General features: G+C 45.1%; 2 protein-coding genes and 2 long non-coding RNA genes across 7 annotated transcripts in view; 3 read left to right on the top strand and 1 right to left on the bottom strand.

The window, feature by feature from the left end:
• Nucleotides 1-5,712, bottom strand: part of DHX30 (DExH-box helicase 30) — a 39,631-nt gene extending 33,919 nt beyond the window's left edge. The window contains exon 1 of one of the 2 annotated variants that reach the window (XM_061366080.1): nt 5,640-5,712. In XM_061366080.1, the coding sequence (XP_061222064.1) occupies nt 5,640-5,697 (58 nt within the window). In that variant the 5' untranslated portion in view covers nt 5,698-5,712. Of the gene's footprint in view, nt 1-111; nt 216-5,639 lie in introns of those variants that run through there. The other variant, XM_061366097.1, reaches the window with a different exon arrangement.
• On the top strand, nt 434-2,652 carry LOC133218848 (uncharacterized). Its single transcript, XR_009727283.1, has 2 exons — nt 434-748; nt 1,971-2,652. It is a non-coding gene; the product is annotated as an uncharacterized LOC133218848 (long non-coding RNA).
• Nucleotides 5,713-7,862: 2,150 nt separating the features above from the next.
• The window catches only part of SMARCC1 (SWI/SNF related, matrix associated, actin dependent regulator of chromatin subfamily c member 1), a 93,510-nt gene continuing 81,703 nt past the window's right edge, over nt 7,863-19,669 (top strand). The window contains exon 1 of one of the 3 annotated variants that reach the window (XM_061366133.1): nt 7,863-9,318. In XM_061366133.1, the coding sequence (XP_061222117.1) occupies nt 9,286-9,318 (33 nt within the window). In that variant the 5' untranslated portion in view covers nt 7,863-9,285. Of the gene's footprint in view, nt 9,319-15,447; nt 15,762-19,669 lie in introns of those variants that run through there. The other 2 variants (XM_061366120.1, XM_061366128.1) reach the window with 2 other exon arrangements.
• LOC133219108 (uncharacterized) lies at nt 10,527-14,090 on the top strand. Its single transcript, XR_009727352.1, has 2 exons — nt 10,527-11,643; nt 13,556-14,090. It is a non-coding gene; the product is annotated as an uncharacterized LOC133219108 (long non-coding RNA).

Here is a 19,669-nt window from a genome sequence, read left to right as displayed (position 1 = left end):
CGCGGTCCCTCCCGGGCCTCGATCGCGCGTTCTGAGCCGCGATTCCGCCACGCACCGAGCGACCCGAGTACCCCCGGCGGAGGACCGCCGGTCCCGCTCCGCGATACCGACCTCCTCACAACCAACTCTCTGGCGCCGGTCGGCCACCACTCGGACTACAACTCCCAAGAGCCCCTGCGATACGCTTCCGGAGCACCGCCCCCTCCCGCGGCCGGTTTTTCCTCCCCGGATGTGAAACCCCCTCCAACTGGTGAGAGGCACCAATGTGAGGCGGGAGCGGCTTGGGGCCTGTCCGGTCCCCAGGGCAACGGCTGTCGCCAATGGGCGGTGCGGCCTTCTGCGTCTCTGTGGCTGCCGTAACCCGCGGCCCGGCCCCTTCGGCGGCTCCCGGCCGCTGCCGTCGCCACTGCGCTCCCGCCGGCCTCACCGCGAGGGGAGGGACGGCCGGTGCCAGCCCCCACTTGACTTCGCGGAGCTGGAAGCGTTCGGGGAGACAAGGGTGTCCGTGGGGCAGCAGGACCGGGCCCCTCGCGTGAGTCTGGCCCTCCCTCTGGCCGGGAGACCGGGCGGGAGCGGCGCTGGGGTACTGTCGGAGGTGGAGTGAGCTCCACAGCAGGAGCTGCTGGCACCAGTGGGCCATCGAGCTTAATGTTGTCAGATTAAGAGGAAGCCATGTGCGTCATTAATACATCGACATATTAAGCAGCCACCAACCTTAACGACCATGTAAATATGGAACAGACTCACTGTATGTATCTATAGGTAGAAACTTACTCCTGATTCTTAAATACTCACTGGTTAGTTAGATCTGCTGAATGCCCCCAGTGCAGGAGCTTATTGTCCTAGAGCAGGCTTACTGCAGGCTGAAACTGGGCTGGGCTACTTCTTTCTCCAAAGCAGGACAAGGCTCATCACTGCTGCTCGCTGGAGTAAACCTAGTGTAAGCAAAAAGAAGCAGCCTTTGTGCTCTGTGTTACTAAGCCCCAGGTTGTAATAATCACCTAATTAAACACTCCAGACAGTGCCCAAAGATATAAGTGGCAACCCATAAAACAGCGTGGAAGTCTTACAAGGTTTCCTCAGCTTTTCCCTGCCATCAGAAGCTGAAATGGGAGGAATGTGCAAGGCCTGGTTCCTCCACTTGGGTTCCCCACAGCCATGAGTAAAAGGCATCTTTGCTTTCTGCAAAATGCTGAATTTGCATGGGTGCAGTTGTGAGCATTAATGGTAAGCAATGTGGGAGATTAATTTATGAAGGAAAAATAGCTGTGGTCTGGGTGTGCTGATATACCACCATGGTATGGACACAGACAGCAAGGCAAATGGGGGAAAAGATAGGCTTAAAATGTTAATGTCTTAAGTTTTGTGTGGTAACGGAATGCTAAACTCAACATGGTTTTGACGCAAGTTTTAGGAACTACCACCCAACAGCTGATTTGCACACAAAGTTCTTCACTTGTGTTTTCTGTCCCTTTTTAGTCACTGTGATTTTAATAATCCATGTATTTATAAAATAAACCTTTCCAAGTACTAATTCCAGTGAAAAGCTCTGATTTGGTGATATTAAAATGATTTTTTAAAACATTCTTGCCACATAAAAGCTTTTTTTTATAGAATCCCAGAATGGTTTGGATTGGAAGGGACCTTAAAGATCATCCAGTTCCACCCCTCTGCCACAGGCAGGGCCACCTTAAACTAGACCAGGTTGCTCAAAACCCTGTCCAGCCTGGCCTTGAACACTGCCAGGGATGGGGCAGCCACAGCTTCTTGTTTCCCAGGGAAGTGCTAAGATGCCTGGGATGATTTAAGCTTACTGAATTTAGCTATTTCTCACTGTGGGCTGCAGGCCACAACTGTCTTCATGTCAGCTGTACAAAGGACACGAGCCAAAATATGATGGAAAAGAAGTCAACTCAGGGCAAGAGTGTGTCAAACTGGAATTTCCCCCTAATTTGTCTGCCTGCTTTCAGAAGAAAAAGCCAAAGTAAGACAGAATGCATACAGGACAGGAGAAAGTGGCAAAGAATTGAGGAAATTCATGTATCTATCTGATGCTTTGGGGTCTCCAGCCGCTGCACCTTTAGTCAGAAGATGGAATTTGAAGTCAAATTATTTCTGTGGACTGTGAAGGCTGAAATGTTAGTGGGTGACCTTCCTCCCTCTGCAGTGTGTAGAGGTAAGAACAAGGATAATAAAAGAAAGTGTTAAGGAAGGTAACTTCTGCCATTATTACCAGCTTAGCTTAAAAAGCTTTCAGAATGATTCCAAGGGTATCTTTCTGTTAAGTAACGAGCAAAACAATTCATCTCTGGGGGTTTAGAATGGAAAATTGCTTTAATACAATGACTTTGTAGAGAATATGTCAAGCCATCTAAAGCAAGATAATTTAATTATAGTTCTTTACTTGCTTCCTACTGATGATAATATCTTTAGTGGTATTATTTTGTGCTCTCTTTTCCAAGTAACCCAAGAGATGCCACAAAGGCTGAGTTTAGATCTAAATACAGTTGTAACTGTATTTAACGGGGGTTTTAGTATTTACAGTTGTTTACAGTATTTACAGATTTTACAGTTATTGGTATTTTTACAGGTTTTAACTATATTTTTAACATCCTTGTAACTGTAAAATTAAGATAAAAACCATGAGCAGCATTTTGAATTTTGTTTTTGTTCCCAAGCTTTATCTATTAATCTATTTCTGTTCTGAAAAAAGAAACTAACCCAAAACCCACAACTTAAAGTACCCTATCCAGCAAAACTAACAGGAAACAGTGTCCTGTGTGTTACCAAATTGCTGTACAACCAGTACAGCTCTTCACTGCCTTCCTGCCCCATCCACCATTCTGCATAGTTCATCTGGACACCTAAAAATCCATGTATTTTGCCTGTCCATATCCCCTAAAGTGTCACTCCTGGATTAACCTCTCTTCTGCCCATATCCCTTCACCATCAGCTTGTACGACTGACAGCAAGGACTGCAAAAACCAGGAAACCTCCTGGATAATTGTGTTTGGACAGCTTAAGCCTATACCAGTGCATGTGGGAAAGGGCTGGTCTTACTCTTCCTTTCCACAGGAGAACTCGGTATCTCTGCATTAAAAAAATAAAATAAAATAAATAAAAAGTTTATTTGGAACTATGTAGCAACTTTAAAAGTTCTCAGAAGAGGTGCCAAAGGCTCAGCACCACCTAGGGGACAGTGCTGCTTTAGGAAAAAAGACATCCCCGTGCTTAAATGACAATAGAGACATGTCTGGTTGGTAGATCTCTTTCCTAAATGGAGTTCCTAACAAATCATGGAAATGCTATATGAAAACACACACACACATGTACACACACACAAAATACTCTGTTTTTTTAGGTTGAAAACTGTTTCATGTTTTCAACTAGTACAAGCAACGAAGCCTTATAATGCTGACAGCATATCCTTTTTGGTTTGATTTTCATTTACTGTCTTTTATTACAATGCATTTATTGTATTCGTTCAATTGAGTGGCTGATATTCTTTTCAGATCTTTTAAGATCTAACACCTTTATGACCCCACTATGTTAGACTTCCTTGCAGGCTTGCTCAGACTGTTCTGCCTGTGGTCATACTTGTAGTCCTAAAGGCAAAGAACCTAATATTATGTTAATGTCACTTTTTTAGAAGCTCATTGTCAGAATTGCTCAGGCCAATTGCTGCTTTCTGTCCCAGTACTGGAAGATACTGAAAAACAGTGTAGCACTGAGAAAAAGCATTCCCATTTTATTTCAGGCTTTCTTAGGATGGTCTTTAAGGTCCCTTCCAATCCAAACCATTCTAGGATTCTATGATTCTATGACTTACAGAAACCAGATTGTTGAGAAAGTGGGCGTAGCTACCAAATAAAAAGGCAGAGACGCAAGAAAACTGATCTAGTTAAACAGCCTACATCAAGAGCTCCTTTGACTCAGACAATTATTTAATAATTCATGAAATTCTACTGAAACCACTAAACAAAGACCAGCAGCAATGTATAAGAAAAATTTAACTTCTGAGATGGAATTTGATGAGCCAGTTACTGACACTGTTAAAAAGAACAACAAAATGTAAAGTTTAAAGACACAAGAAACAGGAAAATGGTTTAAAAGAAAAAAAATCAGAAGAATCACAAACCTAAGAAAGGAACATCTGTCTGGCCTCATACACTAGTTGTAATCAACAGAACTACCAAGAAAGATCATTTCCTGATCCTCTCTCTTGTGAAGGATGATGTTAAAATTTTCTGCTATACCTTTTAAAGCTGCTGGTAATCTTGATAACATATTAAATGTCACAAAAAGAGTTATTGGAACAAACTGGTAAATTGCTTTTTAAATTAAGTCCAAGAATTGTGAAAGAAAATTGTGCAGGCAAGCTGCTAAAAAAAATATAAAAAATGCCTCTAAAGGTAATTGTCAGACTGGATTGTCAGCAGATAATATATCATGTTTTAATTTTTTATATGAAACTCCATGTTTTCATTTCTGATATCTCCTTATGGCTCTCGTGATGAGAGATGACAGGATGGAGGTAATTTTGGGGTAGTAAAACAAGTTATATGTGCCAAGTTCTGTGCTGGTCAAGAAAAAGTGTGTATTTCCTCCTAGCCCCCACTATGAAATAGTTATAAAACACCCAGTGATGTCTCACTGCATAAAGTAACTTTATAATCTCTTCCCAATTAAACAGTAATATTAGAGAAATCTTAATTCATTGGAAGAGGACTGGATTTGGGGGAAAAAAAATACCCTTCTCTTTACCTTCTTAAATGCTCTTTTTCTCTTTTTTTTGTGTTTTGCCTTGTCTCAGGCACCTTTCTGTGGTCTTGTTATAAAGAATACAATTTTCTTCAGGATTACATTGGCCTGAAAATACAACCAACAACACTATCTGTCTGACTGCAGCTGTACCATAAACCTTTGGGAAAAGGTTTTGTGTGGCCAAATGAAACAGTTGTCAACATTAAATTCTGAAGTGCTGCTTTTAGCTTGTCACTTTGGCAGAAATTTTAAATCTGATGTTAATATTTTTTAGAAACTATGTTCTCAATCTGCTACGTATCACGCTAACAGGGTCCCCTAATATAACATTATAGGGTACAATAGCTATTTTCAATAAAACTTCAAATAACTTCTTAAATTTCAAAAAGCTTCTTTAAACATCCCACCTTCTGATGAGCATGTGCTGAAGCACTGTTTCTTCAGCCTTAATGTTTCTGCTTGTAGTCTGTGTGCTTTGGGAGCTCCTGGCAACTTCTCTGTGTGGTTTTCAGGTGTTACTGCCTATACAATACTCCTCTCCTGGTACTGTCATGCTAACCCTGCTTAGCTAAGTATCCTACCTCACAGTGTTACTCTACAGAAAACCACAAAAAAGATGACACAGGAAGATGTTGGCTAAAAGAGACTAGATACAGCAAACCACGATGTATTTGAGGTGTTGACTTCGGTTGTGGCTGCTTGTCACACAGCCTCTGCCAAAAGAGGCTTTCCCTGACTCCATGGCCAGAGGCCCACTGCGATCAGGGATTATAGTTATAGCTTATTATTATTATTATTGAGCTTTTTCCCAATTTTGCCCACTATTCTGAATGACCAAAACTCAGAATTCTGCTCAGAAGATGCTTGCAAACTACCTGCTGTGGAGAGCCGGTTCCTCTCACTGCTGCAGGCACGGCTGCCTCCTTCCTTCATGCCCAGACAGGATGGAAAGCCCTCGGGAAGCTAGCTGAATGTTGACTTTTCTTTACTTGGCCTGAATTAATCACCGAGATGATTTTATAATTGGATTACCATAAAAAATGGAGCAAGGGTGAAGCGAGGGCTCTGCAGAGGAAGCAGGCCATTGGACTGGACGGATGTGTTGTTTCACCCTGCCCGGGCGTGCAGCTGGGCCGAGAAATCACTTCTGATGGCCTGATGCTTTCAGTGTTCGAGGGACGCGACCGGTGCCGCTCCGGGAACAAGTGCCGCCCATCCCAGCCTGCGTCCCTCAGTGTGGAGACATGGCCATCTCCGAGGCCTTATATAGACGCGGCGGGAAGGAGGTGGGCGGGCTGACAGTTGTGATTGGCTCCCCAGCCTGTCACCCTCACTGTTCCTCTTCCCCCAGCACGTGCCGGCACTGTTTACCATTTCTGGTTGGTCGGCGCAGCGAAGGCGTGCTCCAGCAGCCAATGGGCGGCTGGCGGCGGGAGGAGCGGGTTTAGGGGGGCTCGTGTTCGCCTACGCACTGCCTTGCGGCTGAGGCGTGGGGCGCTGGTCGGCCCCGATAGACTTCTGTAGCCGTGCTGAGGCGCGGCTCTGTCTCCCCGCACGGCAGCGGTGGCAGCAGCTATGAGGCCCGCCAGGTCGCGCTGTGGAGTCGGCTGAGGGCGCTGCAGAGCGTCCGAGAGCGGTGGTTCCGGCGTGGAGAGCGGAGCGGGCGGCGGAGGGGAGCGGCCCCACAGTGAGTACGGGGCTGCCGCGGCGCTTCCCCGGGGAGGCGCCTTTTGGGTGTTTACTATGGCGTTTGTGGGGTTGATGGAGGAGTCCGGCCATTGAAACGTGCGCTTTAGGGTTATGCAAGCCTAAAGCATCGCTTTGCTAAGTGCCTATGAATATCGGCGGTTTTTTTTGTGGTAAAACCTTTTCCTGCGGTTCCCCCCTTCGTTCCTTAAACCCGAAAGCGACCCCCGTGTCTCCGAGAGGGAACGGCTCCGTAGCACCCTTCCCTGGAGAAGGGAGGGCGGGCGGGGAGCAGGGAGGAGTCGGGGTAGCGGCGGCTGTGATTCAACCGTGGCTGCAGTGTCGTATCTCCAGTTTTCTTCCGGAGGAGAGCGGGGCGGTGGGGAGGCGGCTGGGGAGAGGGGCAGAGCGGTAGGGTCGGTCCGAAGGCAGCAGGGATGGGAGATTTCATCTTGCGTTCATCTCCTTCTCTTCCTAGCGAGCTTTTCCTTTTCTTCACTTCCCTGCCCCCTTAAAAACTTGTACACCAAATATTCTTTACCGTAGGTGCTTTAACGGTGCCTCCTCTTTAGTGTTGGTTTTGCATGCATTAAGTGAGAAATAAAAAATACTTAGAGCAGCTCCCAGTGCATAAAAGGACTGACAAGAAAGCTGGAGAGGGGCCTTTGACAAAGGCAGGTAGGGACAGGACAAGGGGGAATGGTTTTAAACTGACAGAGGGGAGATTGAGATGGGATCTGAGGAAGAAGTTCTTCCCTGTGAGGGTGGTGAGGCCCTGGCACAGGTTGCCCAGAGAAGCTGTGGCTGCCCCATCCCTGGCAGTGTTCAAGGCCAGGTTGGATGGAGCTTGGAGCAGCCTGGTCTAGTGGAAGGTGTCCCTGCTCATGTTTAGGGTCCCTTCCAACCCAAACCATTTTAGGCTTCTCTGAAATATGTATCAGATGTTCACAGTTTATCTCGTAATGCATACTGCTGTTGTATCCAGTTTGGTTTAAAGATATGAAAGAGGTTAGGTTTGAAAGAAGAAACAATTCTATTTGTTAGACTGTCCAATATGACTGGGAGGGAGAGGGTAAAGTTTGGACCCAGTCTGAAAAATAAAGGCAGAATAGGGCTGGTTTGGGGTAATGTTAATAGAAAGGAGCTAACCAAATTGGTGCTAGTTGTCCTAGAATGGAATCCTTACATGAATTACTCTCCAAAGTGCTACTACTTCATTATGTTTTGCATGGTTGCTCTTCAAATGCTCTCCAGAACTGTATGTGCATGAAATGGAGAAACTTGCTACCTTAATTTAAAAGTACGAGATAACTAAGCGACTTTATTTATATGTTTGTCTTGGTGTTATTTTTTTTCTTCTCATGTGATACCCTAGAAACGTGCTGCCTGTTAATGCAGTGGATTCTCCTGTTAAATAGAAGCTCTGTACTATGTCACTTACTTCATATGTCGGTTGAATCAAACTGAATTTCCATGTGACTTCTTTTAATACCTCTGTGTTTGCTACTTTTTCTCTAGGGAAAGAAAGAAAAATGTGTTTGACAGTTACCCAAACTGTAATGGTTTTGGTGCTAAAGTATAGCAATTTTTATCCAGGCTGTGGGAAGCTGTGATATTGCAAAGATACTAATGTGCTTGTTTGTGACAACTGCATAATGATAATAGTAAATGTGTTATGAATTTAGCTAATTAGTCATATGAATGCTCCCACAGGTTGTTTTGAATTTCTTTCAGAATGCTTGGTATCTGATCTAATTTGTTTTATGACTCTTTCCAAGAGAATTTGGTACTAATAATTTGCTGTTGTTACTCATAAACCTTTTGTATTTCAAATTTTCTTATTTTTCTGTACAACTAGAATCTGAAAAGCACTGACAGTGAGGAAATTTGGGGTTTAAAACTCTAATTATGTCATACTGTATTTGTTTGGGTGTTCTGGGGACTTGCCTGCATTTGAGAGGTTCAGTAAGGTGCATATAAAGATTTCATTTGTGTACTGAGTTTGTTGCAGTGCTCAATCCTTTGTTGCCCACAAAGATGTTGAACAACATTGGTCCCAACACTGACACCTGAGGGACAGCACTCACTGGTCTGCACTGGGACATCAAGTCGTTGACCGCAACTCTTGAGTGCAATTCTCCAGCCAATTCCTTATCCACCGAGTGGTTCATGCATCAAATCCATGTTCCTGCAGTTTAGAGATGAGGATGTTGTTCCTGAAGGGCAGATGGGATTTCTATCAGTAGAGGCTTTTAAGAACTTGTTAGCCAAGTGGCTGTGAGGAGTGTCACAAATACAGACTAGTCCTGCTCTGTGGTCGGCAGCACAAGCACAAGTCTGTACCTTCAAGTGGTTCTTATGGTGAAGTTGTTTGTTTGGTGGTGTTGCTCTTCACCCCCTGAAGTTGCAGAGGAGAGAAGTTGTTTCTGTACTTATCTAGAAAGACCTGGACTCCTGCATTGGTTTATGATAGTCAAAATAATGATACCTGATCCCTTTCAATATATTGTGTTACATAGTTGAAGAATTGGATTGACCACTCTTTCCTGGGCACAGAGTTGCAAATTAAGGTAGGATATCTTTAGATTTTGCAACGGGAGACAACTCATTTGTCCTGTATCCACCACAAACTCTTAATCACTTTAGAATAGTGAAATTGTTCCCAAATCTCTGACAGATTGTTTTTAGTGTTAAACAATAAGCACAAGCAAACTCTTGCTTTCCAGATGTCATCATGCAGAGTGCCAGTGAGTGATGGAGGGAGTAGCCATCATTTGCTGTTGGACATGGTTGCAGGCTCAAATCTCTGATTTGGAATATCAAATATGACAGCAGATGGATATCTACAAGAAACATTGTGCTGCCAAGGTAATTTTAGCCATTTGTTTTCTGTCTTGGGAGGTTCTCTGCAAGCTATTAACTGTTTTGTTTGTTGTTTTTTTTTCTTTAGGAGAATGGTATTTTCTCTGTAGAAAATGGGTCAAATGAAAATTTACTTCTTTACAAGAATGATGTTTATTTCTACATGACTAGATTTCCTGGAAAAAAATTAAAGCTTTCCATCTCCAAAATGTGAAATGTGTTTTGGGGTTTCTTCTTTTAAAAGTCTCTCACTTCACTGCAGAATTCCCTGGAAACACTTGAGTTAATACTTTCAAAGTGCTTCTGAATGTTTGAAACAACTCTCATGTTCCAATTTGAAATTATTTTAATTGGTTGGGCTATCAGTGTAAACTGCAAAACTCATTCCCCTGGACTTCAGGGGGAAAAAAAAGCAGAAGGTAAGGAGTTTTATTCAGCTTGAGTATTGTCCTTCCTCCTGCCCTTTCTCTGGAAGGAAGACTGTTTTACTTATTGTCCTTACTGCACATGTGTCTATTCTGTCTAGATAATTGCATTTGTCTTTTGCATCAGTTTTTATAAATCAAATAAGTTGGATGAGTTTTTGGATAAATTTGAAACTTATTATTCATCTGGAGTGTAATATGTCTCTGACAAAGAAAAAGAGCAGTGCCTATATAGCTTTACTCGTTGTACACTTTTGTAGGTGCTCCTGCAGGAGCTCAGGTGAGGAAAGCCTTCATTTATCGGCTATGACTGGCAGTGAGAAGGTCAATCAGACCTGCTTTGGGAGAGGGGGCTTAGACTAGGTGACCTCCAGGTTTCCTTTCCAATCTAAATTGCTCTTTGATTCTACTGTAATAGTTCTGAAGGGCCCAAGGCTATCCTAACAGTAGTCTGTCATGTAGCATAACAAGGTGAAGGAGAATGCTAACTTTTCAGATGCTTTGAATCTTTTCTAAGTAACTGGAATTTGTCTTAGCTGTATTTCCATATTTTTTTAACCAAATTAGCTTATTACTATCTTTAATTCATTGTTACGGTACTTGAACAGTTATGACGTTTATACAGACATGAATGCAAATGAATGAAATAAGTTAATTGTTCTGCATACAATTTTCTTCCATTCACAAGTATGTGCATAATTATACCACAGGTGCTATATAGCACAGACTATATATAGTCATTCATATATAGTTATTCATATATATGTTACTTATGATGTTATTCATACAGTGAATTCATGATGTTATTCACACAGTGAATAACATTAGATTTTCCTGTAAGGAATGCTAACTTTACAGCTCCTTTCTACCAATCTCTTTTACTTAAGAGACTTTGTGAGAAACTATTAAGCTGTACTATTAGGAGATTGTCAAGAGAAATAGGCTGTGGAGGGTGCTCTGTGTGTGCCACGAGGCATATGCTGGTAAGGATGAAGAGGATTTCTGGCTGAAGCAGCAGAAACTGAGCTGCAGTGGCTGGCTCTCTGTCCCCACTATCAAAATGGATATAGGCTGAAAGAGGGTAGATTTAGATGAGATATTGGGAAGAAGTTCTTCCCTGTGAGGGTGGTGAGGCCCTGGCACAGGTTGCCCAGAGAAGCTGTGGCTGCCCCATCCCTGGCAGTGTTCAAGGGCAGGTTGGATGGGGCTTGTAGCAACCTGGTCTAGTGAAAGGTGCCCCTGCCTGTGGCAGGGGCTGGAACTGGATGGGCTTTAAGGTCCCTTCCAACCCAAACCATTCTGTGATTCTGTGAATGAATGTCTGCCGATGTTTTTCAGTTTAACAACTATCTTTTTTATGGGAAGCAAATGACTTTGTTGTTATAAGATGATAAATTGAACTCTTTGTTGGAGAAAGAACATGTGTTATTAGTGGCTACAACATGCACGTTGGCTTCAAGACTTTCTGCTCATAATTGATGAAAATGTAGCTGTTAAGACCCTTCAGTGTCCATTTCTGTGGAGAATTAAATATTGAGAAATCTACATACTCCTTGTGAGAGCATGTAGCAAAGACTTAAAACACTATGAGGACAAATCTGGTGAGAACTAGCTACTGGCATAAGCTTTAAAGGAGTCTTTGGGCTTTGCAGCCACAGTAAACAACTCAGAATCACAACTTGCTATTCTTGCTCTGTTGTTTTCTGTTTGGTTGTAGTTTGAATGCTGGCTTCTTTAGCAGAAGTTCTCTGATCCATATGAATGTTGAAGAGGTATTTGGCAAACATAAACCCATTGGACAACCGTGTTGGACAGAACCTGCATTGCTGCGAGAATCCACGCAGTTTGCTGGTGCAAGAAGTGCAAGCATGTCCAAGCTACCTCTGTGTCTCAGATCAGCAGGAAGGTAAGTGAAAGCTTTGCCATGTGGTTTCTGAACTAAGCTGTGTTTTTGTTTAGAATGTGTGGGCTTATTTTTAGGGTAATGTTGGACTTGGCTTTTAGTACAGTGCTTCTTTGAGCACTTTCTAAAATTCATGTACAATTTTAGAAGAAATTCCCAGATGTGTCACAAGTCATGAATTCTCTACTTAACTGTGATTTAGAAATGGATTCTAGATTTCCAGTCTTAATAAACAGGCAACTGGGAGGTTTTTGAATGTGTACCTCACAAAACCACCGTGTACCTCAGACTTCAGCGTGTGCAACAACCTTCTGTGACTTACCTTTTGGAGTAGATTTTCTTGGAATTGTCCAAGGAAAATAACCCACTTCCTCCCCTCCACAAAAAAGTAATCCCAACCCACAACAGTACGTAACTTCTGGGGGGGTTAAGACCTGCCAAGCCGGTGTGGGATTCAGTGCAGCAGGGTTGTGGTTATTTGAAGGCTGAGCTGCCAAGCCTGATGAGATTGGTGCTCCTCGGAGTACTTAGCTGTCAGCCACTTGGTGATTAAAAGAGGTTTAATATATCAATTTTGACAAAGAACATGTGTGGTAACATCCATCAGTTAACATGTGGTAGTTAACACTGCTCATATCTTGCTTGTTCGGAGCCTTTTCCTCAAATCCTGATTTCCAAGTAGCAGGTAATTTAACAAGCTGCAGTTTTAAAACAAAAAGATCAAAAGTGGTGTTACATTTCCCATACTGATCTTTTCTTTCACCAGAGTGCAAAGCCTGTATGATTTATGTCTGCTGAGGCTGTAGGTAAAAGCGTTATTAATGCTCCCTCTTCTAATTTGACTGTATGGATAGTATGGAACCTGATTTATTGGGGAAGGGGCATTGGGTGTCTCTCAGTAACAGTGAAGAGAAAAATGTTTGAACAAAGACATGCATGCTATTGTGGTTGTAGCTTGCACTTAGAACAGAGGGAAATCTAAGACAATACTGGTCAGAAGGCCAAAAGCTGCTGGTGGTGGATTGCTCACCGAACAGTTTGAATCAAGCCAACACTATACTGGGCTGCATCACCAGCAGGGTGGCAAAATTATCTGGGTTTAGCAGAATAGTAGTGCAGCATGTCACAGTCCTGTTAAAAAATAGTTTCATAGTAAGCTTAGGCTCTTCTGTTGAGAGCTTTGTTAACTGTAGTACCTGATACTTTTTCCAAACATTTTTACTCTGGCTTAGTAAACTTGACAGAACTTACTGCTACAGAGACTGTTTTCAGTTCATTTGCTGTGCCTCCTGTACCTTTCTACCCAGGGCCAGTTCTGTGTTCATCAGTGCATGTGTTCTGTTTGCATGGGTAAAAGCTGAATTCTTCTCTGCCACTCCCTCAGCAGGGCTGGGTCTGTGTCTACTCTTGTTTTTGAGAGGTCTGAATTTCTGAGATCCCTGCCTCTGTCAGAGGTGAAATTGTCTGATGTTTTACCAAGTAAATGATCAGGAGAGTGGAGAAAAGGACTGACACGTCATGCTGTTAATAATCCTTGCTTCTGGAAGAAGGCCACAACAGCACAGTCCAGCTGTGGAGGAATGTGGGTGTACCTCCAGGTAGTTTCAGCTGGAACAGTTTCATCTCTAGTAGCTTGGTTTTGGTTTTGTCTTGTTTCTTTTCACAAGGTTTTACTCTTGCTCTCTTCAGTCTCAGGATGAGTGAAATGGACTGTAATTGCCCAAGAAGCCGTGAAGATCTTCGAAGACATGATAGGAGAGAAAGGGCTCTAATTAAAGCACGAGTTGGGCAATATTGCCTTATCCCATTGAGAAAGGGGATAAAGCTTAAGTTTTTCATTTTACAGTCATTTTATTTTTATTTGGATTTCTTGTTATACATAACTGACTGTGCTCCAAATACTACTTTGCTTTAGATGCTCAACCAAGCAGACAGCTGATGGACCCAGCAGCCTCAGCCAGCATCCTCAGTTCCTGGATTTAACTGCCTTAACAACCTGTTTGTGCACTCTTCTGCTCGTTTGTGCATCTGAGACTTGCAATGGTTTGTAGTCCAGGTCCCCCACAACAGGACCACAGTGGTGCTTTCTGGCAGTGCAGGTACCAGATGGTATGGAAATACCTGGAAATGCTTCATGAAGCAAAAGAGGTGAGGTTATACTGTCACAAATGTCAGCTGCGTTGAGCTTCCCACTGCTCAGTAGCTCATTTTGTGTGCTTGCTGAGACTTGGGCTGCCTAAGGATTTGCAGTGGGAGAAATCATTCTTTATGTCATAGCTTAAATCATTCTAAACCGGTATTGACCCAGAATTTGAGATTATTTCTAGTAGGTGGAACTGAGTCACTTACATGACAGTGAATAGTTTCAGGCAGATTTTTTTTTGCCTTTTTTTGTTTTAATTTTTGTATTTTGAATGGTTGGTTTTGCAAATAAAGCATTAGCAGAGACTTGGTCAAAGCTCAATGTTTTTTAAAAAGGAAATTTGGGGAAAATTGCTTCATAATGATTCATCCCATTGGCCTAGATGTGAATTATGAAATAAGGAAGAAAACTAGACAGTGTACCCAGCAGTGAAAAGCACCTGATTTTTGAAACTGTTACATCTGTGTATTCCAGTGAGTTGTCTCCATCTGTGCCCCTGTTGCCTCCTCTTAGACTATCATCTGCATCCTGCATTGCCACAGGATGGGCTGCTTCTGAATATCCTTGATGATACATGAGTATCATATGTGAGAAAAATTTTACTACCCTATATATTCAACTCCTCTGTACTTGCATAATGTGTGTCATATTAAAAAGGAGGTCTAGATCAGATCTTGACTTAGTATTTAAAGGGTAGCCACAAAGAAGATGGAGACTCCCTTTTTACAAGGAGTCCCATAGGAAAGGTGGGGGGGTGGGGGGTGGCGGCTGCAAGTTACTCCTGGGGAGATTTTGGTTGGACACAGGAAAAATTTACACTGTAAGAACCATAAGACACTGGAATAATCTCTCCGGGGAAGTGGCGACTCCCCAGCATTGGACACTGTTAACACTGGGCTGGAATGCGTGCTGGGCCATCAAATCTGTGGCATGCTTTGCCTAGAAAAGTTGGATCAGACAAACCTTAAGTCCCTTCCAACCTGGGATTCTATGAGACCTGCAGTCTCCACAGCCCAGCACCACCAGGAGTGCGCTGCCTACCTCAGCCTGGTCGTGTCACATAGGTAGTGAAGGCTGAACCGCAGAGGTAACGAGCACCCAAAAGCTCATGGGTACACTGCTTGTGAAACAGTAAGGTGGAGGATTTGAAAAATTACCACAAGGTGAGCTTGCTGTGGATAGCCCGGTCTGCCGGGACCAGCCAGGGTGAAAGGGTGTCCTGTAGGGCACTGACGGCCCTTATTTAGATTCTCAGCACACCGGGAGCCCGCCTTAGTCGGTACCAACGGCGCTGACCATGTGTTTCTGCTACCGTAGCATCCCGCCAGCCCACCCTAACCCCCGACATCCAGCGCGCATGCGCCGCAACCGATAGGAGGAGGTGCGAACAGCGCCGGAGGGAGCGCCTTGGGCGCGCGCCCGCGCATGCGCAAGAAGTGGGAGCGCGCTTCCCCTCTGGTTTAGCACGACAGGCTGCGCATGCGCCAAGATGGCGGCCGTGCCGCGTGGGGGAGGGGCGGCGGGGCGCAGGAGCTGAGGGTGGTGGGGTGCGGATTCCCAGGGCCGCCGCGGGTTGTGGGGCGTGTACCGTGAGGGAACGGGGGGGAAACGGAGCGCACCGCACCAGCCCGGCCAGCGGTGTCGGCTTGGTAGCGGGCGGGGGGAGCAGGTACCCGAGCATGCCTGAAGGGGCGGAGCGAACGGTGCCCAACGCATGCGCGGTGTGAGGCGGGTGGGAGGTGCAGGGCCGCAGTGGCGGCGCTCGGCGAGGGTAACAATGGCAGCGGCGGTAGCGGCGGGCGGAGGGACAGGGCCCGGGGCAGCGGCCGCTGTGGCGGTGAGCGGAGGTCCCGCGATGGCGGCGCTATCGGTGGCGCGGCGGAAGGACGGAGGCCCTACGGGGAAGTTCTGGGAGAGCCCGGAGACCGTGTCCCAGCTCGACTCGGTCCGCGTCTGGCTGGGGAAGCACTACAAGAAGGTGCGGCCCGGTGCAAGGGAGGGGATTTGCCCGGTCGGGGAGCGAGGGGGCTTCCTGCCGCGGGGGGAAGCCGGCGGTTCAGCAGTCCCTTCCCGCGGGACTGGGTGGGGGGAGGCCCGGTACCGCCGCCGGCCTTTGTCAGCCGCGGCCTCGCCGCCGCGCCCTGCCCCGCAACGCGGCCGGGAGGATCCGGGGCCGTGCTAGTGCGGGGTGTCCGGACCTTGGCGGCGGCACCGGAGCAGCCTGTGGTGGGCATAGGCGGGCCGAGAGTAGTGCTCTGTGTCCGTGTTTACACTGAGGCGAGTGGCAACGGTAACTTTCTTGTGCGGGCAAGTCCCTGCTTGACGCGCCAGGATTTTACACGGTCTCACTTAAACCGCACCCCTGAAGTGATGGTGGGTTTAACAAAGTGGGGGAGGAAATAAGGAAAAAAAGCCGTTCGTGCAGTTGAGAACCGCTTTTCGCTGGATCTGGTGGCGTTAAGAGCTCCACGCGTGTTGGCTATACTTCCAGCAAGTTCACTTCGTGGTAGTGTCACTACTACTGTGTATCGCCCATGTAGTCCTCTTCCTCTTCCATTTGGTTGGCTGTGCGCTTTGTTTCTTTGCTTTCTTTTTAAGTGTTTTCCCTATGTAATGTTTTTTTAAGTTTCAAGAGCTAAACCTTGAAAAATTACCGAGGTGAATGTTCCAGAAGAAAGATCTCTCTGCCTAGACAGCTTTGTAGCCATCCTAGGATGGGGATTAGCTGGGGCAGAGCCACGTCAAGGAGAAATACTGGACAGCTAAAAGCGCCCTAGCCTCTCTATTTGCCCGAGATTAGCAGTCCGTCCTCTGTTCTTTGGCCGCTCTAGTGTCAGTCACCCGCAGAGAGGCTTGCTGGTGGCTCTGTGGGTGCTGTTGATCGGGTTAGTTGTGTGGCTGTGCTCCAGAACTGGTATCTGAGCTGGGTTAAAAACCGGAACAGGCTCAGGGATGTGTTTTACCGGTCCTTCCACTTTGCTTGTTCCAGCGCAGCTACGTACAGCCGTATTGCTGTCGTTTGAGCGAGCAGCTTTTATGCTACTTACGTTGATAAGGGAATGGTAACCCAAAAATACATGGTTCGTTTGACTTTGTTTTTGTTGTGCTTCTTTGCTGTTTCTAGGCTACCTAAGAAGCGTGTTCTTTCATTCCATTTTTGTAACTGAACACCAGCAAGAACTCAAACTTTTGAAATAATTTTGAATTGGCACCTGCTGTGTTGCAGAAGAGCAAGTCATTTATTAAAAGCTTTAACGGTTATTGTCTCTTGCTGTTATGAATGAATATCTAGACAAGTTGGTTCTTGCCTTACTGGATTGTCAGGGCCCTTTATCTATAGTTCAAGGGTAGGAACTTTCATTTTGTATGCCAAAGAAAAACTCCATTATTAAAATTGGTTTACACTGTGTTGCTGGTTATAAAGATTAAATGATTCTATTTATTTCTGAAACTCTGCGAGGTAATGAGTGTTGGGCTAAGAAGAATTCTTTACTAGGCTGATGAATTTCAAGATACTGCTGTGTAAAATGCTTAAAAAAGGAAAATTATTTTTTGTTTTGGGAGACAAGCTGATACTACTCCAAATGGAAATGTTAGCTCCTTTTTGATGAATGGCAAATGGACTCTAGTTCATCTGGCATCTATATTCATCTTGCTATAGGTGCATGACTTTTTCAGAAAGGTACCTGGTGATTGTAGCTGACTTTGGCCAATTTATGCTCTTAAAAAAGGACATGTGTCTTGGCAATGAGGAAGCAGTCAGCTGTAGCAGGTGTTATGTCCAGCTCTGCAGACGCTGGGGACCAGTCAGAGAGAATCCCAAGAGTAGCGGCAAGCCCGATCGAGGGTCCAGAAGTTGTGATGGGCGAGGAGAGAGTTGGAGAATTGCAACTACAGATCTTATCCTTTTTTCAAGATCAAGTCTTCCAGTATCTGAGAGGTCTCCTTGTCTCTAGAGCATAACTAAAAAGGAGGTTTAAATAGTAGCATGTGAGGCTTGCAGTGGATATTGGAAAACTCTAACTCATGGGGGGAAAAAAGCTTATTTGCAACTTCTTCGTGCTCCCTGCTTTTGTGTGTGTGTGACATATGGAAGTCAATTTGCTCTATTTTTCTGCACTGAGGGTTGCAGGAGGTCCCACACTTCCTCCCTGGCATTGGTCTGCAGTAGAGTGTTTGAGCCTTTATTCTGAGAGTTGGAAATGGGTGTGTGCTGTGGTTTTCAAGGCCTGGAGTATTCAGAGAATCCTAGAATGGTTTGGGAATAGTTTGGATTGGACTAGACTTTAAAGTTCATCCAGTTCCAACCCCCTGCCATGGGCAGGAGCAGCTTCCACCAGACCAGGTTGCTCCAAGCCCTGTCTAGCCTGACCTTGAACACTGCCAGGGATGGGGCAGCCACAGCTTCTCTGGGCAGCCTGTGCCAGGGCCTCACCACCCTCACAGGGAAGAACTTCTCCCTCAGATCCCATCTCAATGAAGATAGCTTGAGGAGTTGTTTGGGTTTTTTGGGGGTTTGTTTTTGGTTTGTTTTTTCATATATATTATGAAGGATGCAGAAACTAACCTTCTTTTCAGCTGTATGCCTTACAGACTGTTCCTAGTGTATTCATCATGTCCTAGTCAATATGCTGGCCTGTGGGAGCTTCAGCTGCTCAGTGGCTCTGAAAACTGTGCCCTCTGAATGAGGAGGTTGGAAAACTGATCTTTTGGGGGCCAGGGAAGAGGGTGTTTTGGTTTGTTTTCTTAAGGCGACACCTTCACAGGCCATCCATCTAGACACTAAACCATACAGTCTACAAGGAGGTATCATTGCTTGGAGATCTGAGTAGTTTGTTGAGTAGCTGGGACCCACTTTCAGTAGTAGCTAGTGTGGAATAATAAGTTTTCTTCCTGAATTAATGGAGTGCGGTGCTGTTGTGTGGCTTTGGACTGATGCTGGTGGACCATTTCTGTTTTACCACAGGACCATAACAACAGGCAGTGGTGTGGGATCCCTTTAAGCCTGTCTGTTAATAAGCCTCAGCCTGACAGGGAGGAGGGACAAGCTGCTTCTTGGCAGCTGTTATGAAATGGCAGTCATTACAGCGGAAGATGTCTGTTTGGAGACCACCTGCTTGTTCGCTGCCAGCCGGGAGCTGAATTGAGAGGATCTGTAGTTATCTTTCAGCTGCCTCTGACTCTTCATGTTGGTAGCAACCTTATCAAGTATTTTTTCAATAGCTGACTTGGGTTTAATCTGAGGGAGGATTTTCTTTGTGCCTGCAGCTCTTTTGTGTTCTTGCCTTTAAAAAAGGGAACAAGGGTTATAACCTAAATCAAAGTATTTTAATGTTGGTTTTCTTCTCCCTGTCATTTAGTAGTCTGACCTGAAATGTTCTTTGTTTTTGGGGAAGGAAAGGTTTTTGTGCACCAGGGCTACAATGCAGAGCTGTGATGTGGTTATTTGAGGTCAGTCACCACACCAGAACAGGGCACATGAATCCATCCCTCAGGTCTGTGACAAAGGCTTTCCAGTGCAGCTGTGATGACAGACCTTGCTGGTGAAGGGAAGTAATTGCCTCTGCTGTGTGTTACACCCTGTTCTTGAACGATTTGAGTTACACCAAAAGAATTCCGGCCATAGATGTTTTCTGCTTAAAGATACGTGGGAGGTGTTGTGTATCTAATTGATCTGGAAATGTTAGAAAAACTTTTGCTGTGTCAGTGGGGCTTTGGTATTTCAGCACTTGAACAAAATCCCCTTATGCCAACGCTGTGTGTCTAGGAACAGGGCATTGTTTCTGTCTTCTGGAATTCGCTGTTGAAAAACCTTCATTTGCTGCAGAATCATCTTCTGCTTCTGTCTGCTGTGGAGACTAGTGGAATACTTGTGGGTACGTTGTG

The sequence above is a fragment of the Neopsephotus bourkii genome, unplaced genomic scaffold (genome assembly GCF_033783945.1).
Source record: "Neopsephotus bourkii isolate Nb327-2 ecotype Australia unplaced genomic scaffold, CSIRO-AGI_Nbou_v1 NB_122, whole genome shotgun sequence".
NCBI lineage: Eukaryota > Metazoa > Chordata > Aves > Psittaciformes > Psittacidae > Neopsephotus > Neopsephotus bourkii.
Note: the sequence above shows the minus strand (reverse complement) of the source record. Positions and strands in the feature narration are given on the sequence as shown.